The sequence below is a fragment of the Drosophila teissieri genome, chromosome X, assembly GCF_016746235.2.
Source record: "Drosophila teissieri strain GT53w chromosome X, Prin_Dtei_1.1, whole genome shotgun sequence".
Classification (NCBI taxonomy): domain Eukaryota; kingdom Metazoa; phylum Arthropoda; class Insecta; order Diptera; family Drosophilidae; genus Drosophila; species Drosophila teissieri.
The window spans coordinates 12,706,394-12,716,849 of NC_053034.1; the positions used below are offsets into that span (position 1 = coordinate 12,706,394).

The 10,456-nt window shown below is 47.7% G+C and overlaps 2 protein-coding genes across 5 annotated transcripts; one reads left to right on the top strand and one right to left on the bottom strand.

Annotated features, from left to right (window-relative positions):
- Positions 1 to 2,134: 2,134 nt before the first annotated feature.
- Positions 2,135 to 4,474, bottom strand: LOC122624718. Of its 3 annotated transcripts, none has more exons than XM_043804400.1 (4): positions 4,338 to 4,474; positions 2,813 to 2,900; positions 2,512 to 2,715; positions 2,135 to 2,453 (listed from the first exon to the last, which is right to left on the bottom strand). In XM_043804400.1, the coding sequence occupies exons 2-4, from the start codon at positions 2,853 to 2,855 to the stop codon at positions 2,230 to 2,232; spliced, it is 471 nt and encodes a 156-aa protein (XP_043660335.1). In that variant the 5' UTR covers positions 2,856 to 2,900; positions 4,338 to 4,474; the 3' UTR covers positions 2,135 to 2,229. The 3 variants fall into 3 exon arrangements, with proteins under 3 accessions (XP_043660335.1, XP_043660334.1, XP_043660333.1); XM_043804399.1 differs by having other exon boundaries at positions 2,135 to 2,414; positions 2,512 to 2,754; XM_043804398.1 differs by having other exon boundaries at positions 2,512 to 2,754.
- Positions 4,475 to 4,997: 523 nt separating this feature from the next.
- Positions 4,998 to 10,250, top strand: LOC122623607 (trithorax group protein osa-like). Of its 2 annotated transcripts, none has more exons than XM_043802859.1 (3): positions 4,998 to 5,114; positions 5,184 to 8,372; positions 8,434 to 10,250. In XM_043802859.1, exons 1-3 carry the CDS (start codon positions 5,088 to 5,090, stop codon positions 9,793 to 9,795), a joined length of 4,578 nt encoding a protein of 1,525 aa, XP_043658794.1. In that variant the 5' UTR covers positions 4,998 to 5,087; the 3' UTR covers positions 9,796 to 10,250. The 2 variants fall into 2 exon arrangements, with proteins under 2 accessions (XP_043658794.1, XP_043658795.1); XM_043802860.1 differs by having other exon boundaries at positions 8,437 to 10,250.
- The last annotated feature ends 206 nt before the right edge of the window (positions 10,251 to 10,456 follow it).

The window sequence follows — 10,456 nt, forward strand, 5'->3', positions numbered from 1 at the left end:
GTATCCTTAACGATTTCCGATCCAACACAATTCCCATGGCAGTCGTCGCAAGTGACCCCTGCTTGCTCTTGTTTTTATTGCTCCGTGTCGGACAATTGATTATGTGACGTAAATTTGGTGTAAACAGCTTTGGTCAGCTTGCCAGCTACCTGGCAGGACGAAGGATCTGCGAATGCAATAGAGTTGTCGGGTTCTGTCACTGGCCCACTGGCCAAATGGACATAAATCAGTGGCCCGTCAGTGGCGTGATATATGGCCCATACATAATGCTAATCCATAATAATTACATCCATGTGAGTGTTTACCTTTGATCATTCGCAGACTGGCAACAAAAGCTCGTTAACTATAAACTATAACATTCGATGTGTATAGTTGGCAGTACAATGGATCTATTTAAAGTATGCCGAGGATGCTGAATGAGTGAGTCACTATTATTCACTGGCTAAAGGTCATAGTTGTTTGCAATCTATTCATGCTGAGAAATGAGTGGCTAAATTTAACTGAAAAGCACCCCTTTTAAATACAGGCAACTCTATGCGTTCTAGAAGGCACATTTAGTTTTTAAAACATATACTAAGGAATCAATGGCATTATCATATGCATTTGAATCTCAACTCAGTTTTGGTAGCCTGGTAACAGTAACTGGCAGTAAAAACTGGTGTAATTATGCAAGGACCTGGCTGCGCGACTTCCTGGCCAGAAACAAAAAAAAAAACAGGACATGCCACAAATGCATTAGAACACACACTCGATATGCAAACATATAATTGAAAACTGTCAACGTTTGACAAATTTCCCGTCGTAAAAAGCAGTAACCCTAAATTAACCCCGCGCTGCACCAAAACGATGGAATAAATGTGGAAAAGCGAGTGGCAGGGGGCACCCACTTCCAGGAGTCATAAAGTCCCGATCGACAGTCAGGTCCTTGCTGCTCGCTGCTCGCTGCTCGCTCCTTGATCCTTTTGGGCCGTGTTAATGTGTTGGGCGCGTGGGTTCCACCGACCTGATGGCGATGGTGGTGATATTGATGGTGGCGATGGTGGTGGTGGTGGTTTGCTCCTGGTCCGCGGATTGCAATCCGCAGATATGATCTGGCATATCGTGTAGTTTTGACAGTTTATCATTATTATGCCAGCCCTCATGGGCGGCTGAACTGATGTGGTGCCAGTGGTGGTCGTGGTGATCGTGGTGGTGGGTCATCCGGTCATTACATTGCGGGCATTTTGCGTCTTGTATTTAATTGATTTTCTGCACTGACCCAAGTCATTGCCCGGTTGCGTCATTAGCTCCTCGTGGCTCCAGCTCCTGGCTGAGATGAGATGAGTGTGCTGCGATAGGAGCATGATTAATGCACATATAGCAAATACAAGTAACAGTCTGATACTTACATTTATTACTTTCAATATGGCAAAGGGTTATGAGAGCGCCATTCAAAGGATATATAAACCCACTGAACAGAAACTATATCTTATAGATCTTAAAGAGCTGCTTGTTCTTAAGTTGCTACCAGGTTTGCATTAACTTTCTATCTGGGAAATAAAATACCTATTTGGGACGCATATGCACACACATCTCATATCGATCATGCGACTCAAGTCTGGCCCCCGATTTGGGCACTTTCTCACGTCACATCCTTGCGAGGAGGTCCTTTGTGTTTCCTTATCGCTGCGCACGGCGGGCAAAAAAAAATTATATATATATATATATGTATATAGAAGTAAAAATTCGCACACTCGGCGCAGAATTGCTATTTGGCAAACAAGGGCACACACATAAATCTCAATCTGTCTGAAAAATGTGAAATCGAAAATGCAATCATTGTGCCGAAATCAAAATTTAACCGCAAATTAGGCAATAAACAATGGCTGAAGCGGTCATGGGTTAATACGTTTAGCATCAGCAGACAATCGCCGGGGTCGCTTGCAAAGGGTTAAGCGGCGCGGGGTTAAGGGTTGCATTTAAACGTGCGAAAAAAAAAATATATAGAGTGAACTTTGCACTCGGATTGTGCTCCAGTTTTGCCTGGCGGTGTGCAAAAGTGCCCCTTTCATTAATCCAAAAAAGAACAACCAGAAAAACACATCATCGAGATGTGCGCCATTTTTTTCACAATTCCAAAATCGTTTTCCCAACATTTCCATCTAGCGCCGATTTTTTAATTCAGCCTCTTCGGCAGATAAAAAACGATTTTACACTGAGTGTTGGGTATCCTTGGCCTTGGCCTTGGCCTTACAGGTCCTCCTCCTCGTCGGTTTCCCAGGAGTGGAAGGAGTCGCTACCCTCGGAATCGCTGTCCTCGGAATCGCTGATGGACGTGTCATAGCCGAGCCAACCTTCCGGTGGATAGTAACCCATCCCGTCAAAGGGCATATCGTGATCGTGATCGTGGTCGTGATCCGGCGCAAAGTCGAGCACTGGCAGTGGTGGGGGGCCAATGATAAAGTGAACCATTACTATGCGAAAGTATATTACCATCACTCATCTGGATTTCATCTGTGCATATGTACATACCCGGATGGTTGTACCCCATGTCCAGAATGGAGTCGCTATCCTCGGAATCGGTGTCCTCGGAATCGGTGTCCTCGGAATCGCTGATGGGCGTGCCATCGTCGACCCAATCTTCCGCCAGGTCAGCATGGTGGAACGCCGGTGGATAGTAATCCGGCTCGGCAAGGGCCATCAGATCCAGATCGTGGTCCGGCACAAAGTCGAGGACTGGCAGTGGTGGGGGGCCAATGATAAAGTGAACCATTACTATGCGAAAGTATATTACTATCACTCGTCTGGTTTTCATCTGTGCATATGTACATACCCGGATAGTTGTACCAAATGTCCTGGATGCGCTCCAATATCATGTTGAGCACAAGGTTGCGTAAGGAAATAAGTAAGTTATCCAGTTTCTGAAATACACATACAATCTATATTAAGTATATTTTTGTTCATATTGTAATACACATTTCCAAGTAACAATCTATATGAAATATGTTGGTTCATATTGTAATAAACCATCTATCTATCTGTATAACTCTATAACTATCTAAATTAAATATATTTTGGTTCAATAATGATCTCCCTGCTGATGTAGTATAGTTGCACATCTGTTTGCTGGTTAATCTTAAGCTAGGTGTTATCTTACACCACCCCCACTTGGAAGTATTCAAATATATGCAGTACAGTTCTGAAACACCGACAAGCCGATGAGTTTTAACAAGTTTAGCTAAACAAACATATGGAGGATAGCCGTTTAGGTCCTTGACAGAGGGTCGGCTCGGGTAATGGTCGGTGGATGGTAATTTCCCATAATTGGGTCCGGGTCACAATTAGCGACGCCTGGACATGGGTCATCATGCGAATGCTTGGCAGGATCTGGCCTGCCTGCCAATGCTGGCCACCACGAATGCCAAGGAAATGGAAGGAAAATGGTAGATGGCACATACGTGAATGGTAAATGGTGAATGGAAAATCCTGTCCCGTGTGCCGCGGGCTAATCAATTACGCAACCTTTAAGAAAAGAAAAGCGCGTCGTGAGGGGCCCGATAACTTGTACATTTTATTCACATTTAATTGCAGCCCAGGCAGGCGCATTCAGCGCATTCATTTTGGGAACCTGATCACGTCGCTGTCAAACGTTTGACAAAAACTTTCCGGGCATGACATGTGATGTGACGGGCTGGGATTCCGACGAATACCCAAATACCCATACACCCGAATCATCGAAGTCCCCGAATTCCGGAGACGCCGGAGCGCAGGGAACCCGGGGAATCGCGAGGCCCATGCCGGAATCTACATATTGTAATTTGCATTTTCCAACCCTTTTTCTCTTCTCCTCCTTTCCTCTCTTCCGCTTTTCTTTGACTAATGACGTCCCAAAAGTCGCGAGGTTTTCCTTTCTACCGCCTTGCGGTTACACTGCCATCTCGCTCGCACTTGCAGTCCGGCTGCAGTGCCATCCCACTTGCACCCATTTCGCCAAGCATCGCGTCCTCTCACTCGCACCCATTTCGGCAAGCATCGCGTCCTCTCACTCGCACCCTTGTGCTTTGCCGTAGAAACTCTTCTTTTTACAGGCCTTTTTTCGTTTTTTTTTGTTTTTGTTGGAAAAATGAATTGCATGTCCCCGATTTCGCCGGATTTTATTTGGGTAATTTTCTCAACAATTAAATATGCAAATGCGCGCGTTAAGCGTTTACTCATTAAGGCGTTTCTTAAAATATTGTTTGGATATTTTTTAGGTGCCCATACAAAACGTAAGGAAATCTAGCGAAAACGCAAACTTAGTTGTAAAAACCAAAGATTCCGGGAAACTGCAGAAATATGTTCATGTTTCGGACACTTACCAAAAGAAAAGGGTTAATGTGTTAGGTTAATGTTTGAGTTTAATCACTCGGATTAGTTAGGCTTTAAGGCACTAAAAGTTTGCGACCGCTTTCACTGACATCTGAGTTGAAATGAGCAGTGGAATCCGATGTCAGGGGTCACTAGAGGGGGAAATCTGATCGATTACACAACACTTGACTGAGCTGCCACTTGACCAAAAGGACGACTCTGCACGAGCAGATTTATTATGCAATCACAGCGCACTATCGCATACTAACACTAATATCGTGGTCTACTAGTTCCGATCCGTATTATATAGGTTTACTATTAACTTGTCTTAAAGTATCCATACTTAAATGTATTAAATATATGAATGAGTGCATATGAGTTTATATCTTCAAAATATTGTATTTTGTCAAAAAAATATAATAAATAATTAAGTTTGCAACATATAATAGAACACATGCCAATATGGTGATCTATAAATCTATACAAATAGTTACAAGATTGCAGGAATTTACCGCTTTGAACCTTTGCCCTAATAAATATTCCAGTTATTTTACTATTACGTTACGTGAAGTGGAATTGCGTACAACGCAATTGAAGATAACTGTATCACGTTCTAGAGCATTCTAGAACACTGCACTGCGTTGCCACCTGTCGTTTTCACGACGTCACTTCGCAACTTTGATGGCCGTAACTTCCTTTTCCGGAATGCGCAGCGCTTGCGCGAAGTTTCCCTCTGAAACTAAAATTGGCGAAAAATCAACATGAGAGATCAACAGCAGAACCCAAATGTAATTACCAAATCAATGGTTTGAAGTGCTGTAATTTGTAGAATTAAGAATGTGGCCATTCAATTCCAGGCATACCCCAGGAACCAGCCCAATCCCGACGAGCGTGTTGATGGCAATGCGCAGCTGCCGGTGCACCACTATCCGGGCGATCTGGACGATTCCGGAGGCCATGGCACTCCGTTGTTACCAGTGGTGTATTGGCCATACTACTACTACATACCACAGGAGCAAGGGAACGACTTCGCGCCTTTTGGCAACACGCCGGGCTTTTACCGCAACGGCTGTTGGTACAACAGCGAATTGGGTCATCGACCTGCCGCGGATCCACCGCCGGATTCTGCTCCCCCGCCGTACCTCTTTCTGCTGGTCCAGGTGGTGTTCGTGCCAGGAGAACCACAGATGGTCGTCGCAGTCCAGCAGCCACAGGCCAATGAAATCATACAGCAGGTGCCTCCACCTCCGCCTCCACCTGCACCTGCACCTCCACCGCAACTGCCATTAGCGCCACCATACCCAATTGTGGCCAACGATCTTCATAGGGAGGCGATCTATATGATGCCCGAGCAGCAGCCCCATTACATACCTGCACAGAATCCGCAACCACAACCCTTTTATGCGCTGCAAACAGCTGCGGCTCCACCGATTCCAACAGCCCAGGAATTTCCACAACACCCTCCACCACAATATCTACTGATTCAAAGCGATCCTCCTCCAGCGCAGATGCAGATGCAGATGAATCAAGGATACATTCAGGAAGCCGAACAACAACCACCTTCACAACTATTGACTTCGGCTCCACCTTCGCAATCACAACCCTTTTATGCGCTGCAAACAGCTTCGGCTCCACCGATTCCAACAGCGCAGGAATTTCAACAACACCCTCCACCACAATATCTACTGATTCAAAGCGATGTTGCTCCACCCCAGATGCAGATGCAGATGCATCAAGCCCAACAACAACCACCTTCGAAACATTTGACTTCGGCTCCACCGATTCCAACAGCGCAGGAATTTCCACAACACCCTCCACAACACCCTCCACCACAATATCTACTGATTCAAAGCGATCCTCCTCCAGCGCAGATGCAGATGCATCAAGGATGCATTCAGCAAGCCGAACAACAGCCACCTTTAAAACATTGGACTTCGGCTCCACCGATTCCAACAGCCCAGGAATTTCCACAACACCCTTCACCAGAATATCTACTGATTCAAAGCGATTTTGCTCCACCGCAGATGCATTTACAAGTCGATGGCGCCCACGATCTACCCTCACAGCTTCTTGCTCCGCATCACCCAGCTCCGCATCACCAAGCTCCGCATCAACCAGCTCCGCATCATCCAGCTCCGCATCACCCAGCTCCGCATCACCAAGCTCCGCATCAACCAGCTCCGCATCAACCAGCTCCGCATCACCCAGCTCCGCATCACCAAGCTCCGCATCAACCAGCTCCGCATCAACCAGCTCCGCATCACCCAGCTCCGCATCACCAAGCTCCGCATCAACCAGCTCCGCATCATCCAGCTCCGCATCACCCAGCTCCGCATCACCAAGCTCCGCATCAACCAGCTCCGCATCATCCAGCTCCGCATCACCCAGCTCCGCATCACCAAGCTCCGCATCAACCAGCTCCGCATCATCCAGCTCCGCATCATCCAGCTCCGCATCACCAAGCTCCGCATCAACCAGCTCCGCATCAACCAGCTCCGCATCATCCAGCTCCGCATCACCAAGCTCCGCATCAACCAGCTCCGCATCATCCAGCTCCGCATCACCAAGCTCCGCATCAACCAGCTCCGCACCATCCAGCTCCACTCACCAATTGTGAGTCTGGATGCATTCAGGAAGCCGAACAACAACCACCTTTAAAACAATCGACTCCACAAAACACAGCCCCATTAACAGGAGATCCTGCTCCACCGCAGATGCATCAAGGATGCATTCAGGAAGCCGAACAACACCCACCTTCGATACAATCGACTCCACAAAACACAGCTCCATTAACAGCAGATCCTGCTCCACCGCAGATGCATTTACAAGTCGATGGCGCCCACGATCTACCCTCACAGCTTCTTGCTCCGCATCATCCAGCTCCGCTTCATCCAGCTCCGCATCATCCAGCTCCGCATCATCCAGCTCCGCACCATCCAGCTCCGCATCACCATGCTCCGCACCATCCAGCTCCTCATCATCCAGCTCCGCATCACCAAGCTCCGCATCATCCAGCTCCACTCACCAATTGTGAGTCTGGATGCATTCAGGAAGCCGAACAACAACCACCTTTAAAACAATCGACTCCACAAAACACAGCCCCATTAACAGGAGATCCTGCTCCACCGCAGATGCAGATGCAGATGCATCAAGGATGCATTCAGGAAGCCGAACAACACCCATCTTCGATACAATCGACTCCACAAAACACAGCTCCATTAACAGCAGATCCGGATCCACCGCAGATGCATTTGCAAGTCGATGGCGCCCACAATCTACCCTCACAGCATCTTGCTCCGCATCATCCAGCTCCGCATCACCAAGCTCCGCATCATCCAGCTCCGCATCATCCAGCTCCGCTTCATCCAGCTCCGCATCATCCAGCTCCGCATCATCCAGCTCCGCATCATCCAGCTCCGCATCATCCAGTTCCGCTTCATCCAGTTCCGCATCATCCAGCTCCGCATCACCAAGCTCCGCATCATCCAGCTCCACTCACCAATTGTGAGTCTGGATGCATTCAGGAAGCCGAACAACAACCACCTTTAAAACAATCGACTCCACAAAACACAGCCCCATTAACAGGAGATCCTGCTCCACCGCAGAAGCATTTAGAAGTCGATGGCGCCCACAATGTACCCTCACAGCATCTTGCTCCGCATCATCCAGCTCCGCATCATCCGGCTCCGCATCACCAAGCTCCGCACCATCCAGCTCCGCATTATCCAGCTCCGCATCATCCAGCTCCGCATCATCCAGCTCCACTCACCAATTGCGAGTCTGTATCTCCGGAACCAGAGCCAAAGAACATACAGTCCAAGATTCAGACCACTGATATGTTACCAGAAGCGACAACTGAGGCACCCATGGTCACTGCCCATTCGGAGCCAATTAATCGGGCACCCATCACTAACTCCTTACCGGAGCAGGTGCCCCAGTGCCCACTGACCACCAGTGCATCCTGCGCCTCTGCCGATGCCACTATGCTGGAAAACATGTGTAGCCAAATGAAATGTTTACAAATTGCTGCGGCGCAAGATAAAAATGTATGTCTAAACACCTCAATTCTGATCAATAACTTATATAAGGCTTATGTATTTTCATTAGCAGCTCGCGATCCGGATGCCCCAAAAGTCAGAGGTCTTTGAGAAGCAGTGGCCCGCATTGGGTAGCCGTTCGCGCAACAAACAGGCTGCCAAAAAGGATCCTGTTCCACAGAAAAGGAGGTGCCCGAACTCAGGATCAGCTTATTCAGTTAACTCACATGTTCAACAGATGAGGACCAACAAATCTGAAGTCCCAAAACCACCAGTAACCCATTCCAAGCACCAATTACCCAGGGAAAACAGAGTTTGTGCTTTGCCACCAAGGAACCAACCTTTACACGGTAATCAAGGTAAAAAAGAAAGGAGCTCTCAAGGAGCGCCTCCAACTTCGCCTGCTCCAAAGAACAAAAAAGCCAATATTCCTACGCCGTCGCAGGAGGCAAAGAAAGTGGTCAGTAATACTGTGAAAACCCCAGTCGTTAAAAAACCTGAGGAGACCAAACGAGAAATCCCGATGACCGACTCAAAAGCTCTGGGATCGAACATGTTCGAGCTTCTGGTAGAGCCAGATCCGCTCTGTAAGGAGGAAGACAACGAAGACGACAGCGACGGAGACACTTCAGAGCAAGAAGAGCCAAAAGCGGAGGATGTTGGTCCACCAAAGAGTACCAGCTCCAAGAAGGAGAAGCGGCGCCTCAAGAAACAGAACACGGCTCTTAAAAAGCAGCGCCAATGCAAGAAACTGGCCGAAAAGGAGGCGCAGCGGGCCAAGATGCGAGTCTCGACTCCTAAACCAGGTGCTTCGTCGCCAGGTGAACAGAATGCCAAAGTTCCGGAAAAGCGGAATCTGTTCGAGCACAAGCACAAGCCACATCGAATTAGGAATCATGACCAAGTCCAAACATCAGAACCAACACTTCGGCTGCGTATCCACGGCTCAGATGCTGCCCCATCGCAAGTGGCAAAGCAGAAACGCAATCCACAGCCTCAGCCTCAGCCACCTCCAGCCAAGAAGGTGGCATCAGGAGTGGTGGCCAAGGATGATACCAAGCCAAATCCAAATCGAGATAAGATCGTGAAACCCCAGCGAAATGCCGATGAGGTGGCAGCATCAGCATCAGAATCAGGATATGGATCAGCCATCTATGAACATAACATTTGGGAATTTAGTCTGAGTCCTGGCGCAGATATTAGCCTGCCACTCCTTCACTTGCATGCTGGAGATGAGAGTAAAGGTTTATATCCCAATTGTGGGGCACTTTATGAATTATTTTGTATTCCACCCGGCGAACCAGGACAGTATCATCGATATCGATCGGAATACTCCAGAAAACAGCGGATTGACTGGGTAAACTACAGATATCGCCCGTTTCCTTCGCAGCGCCAATTGAAGCGCTGTCACATCATCAAGACCTGGTTATAGTTCATATGCAACTCGAAGTTCAAATGAAACTTGTGATTCGATTGGACTGATTCAGAATCGTCCATTGAGCAGAACAAAGACTTTACTCTTTACACTTTACACTTTTTACTTTTTACACTTTGTACTGCCCTTTGTAAACTTGTATAGATCTCATCTAATAAAAGTTTTCATAAACGCGTTCTGCTAATCCTGTTAAATACCTCCTGCTGGTGCACTAAGTTTCGGATTGGAGAACGTGTGAGTTTCCACAACTGGGACTGGGACTGGGATTCGGTAAGATAATGCACCCAACTGACAACTGCTTTATGATCTCATCCCGCTTGGCTGTAGCCTGATCTCTTCCAGATCTCGTCCGGTTTCATCCAAGACGAATGCCGATTGCAATGCTTCTTAGGCCCGAGACTTAGCCACAGTTTGAACTACTATAATTAAGTGTCGAAGGGATTACCAACGCCTACCCGTCGTGTGTTGTGATTTACGATTCCCGATTTCCGATTCCGAACTACCTGTGCCAGTGGGTGTGCTACCTGTACAGGTATCCTCATTAGCATGAGACGACGAAGGCACCGGAGGAGGTGGCATCTAATGCGACTGAGTCGTGTGCCATTCCATTCACAGAGTCCAGAGTCCACAGTCCCGAGTCCCATTCATTCAGCGCGTA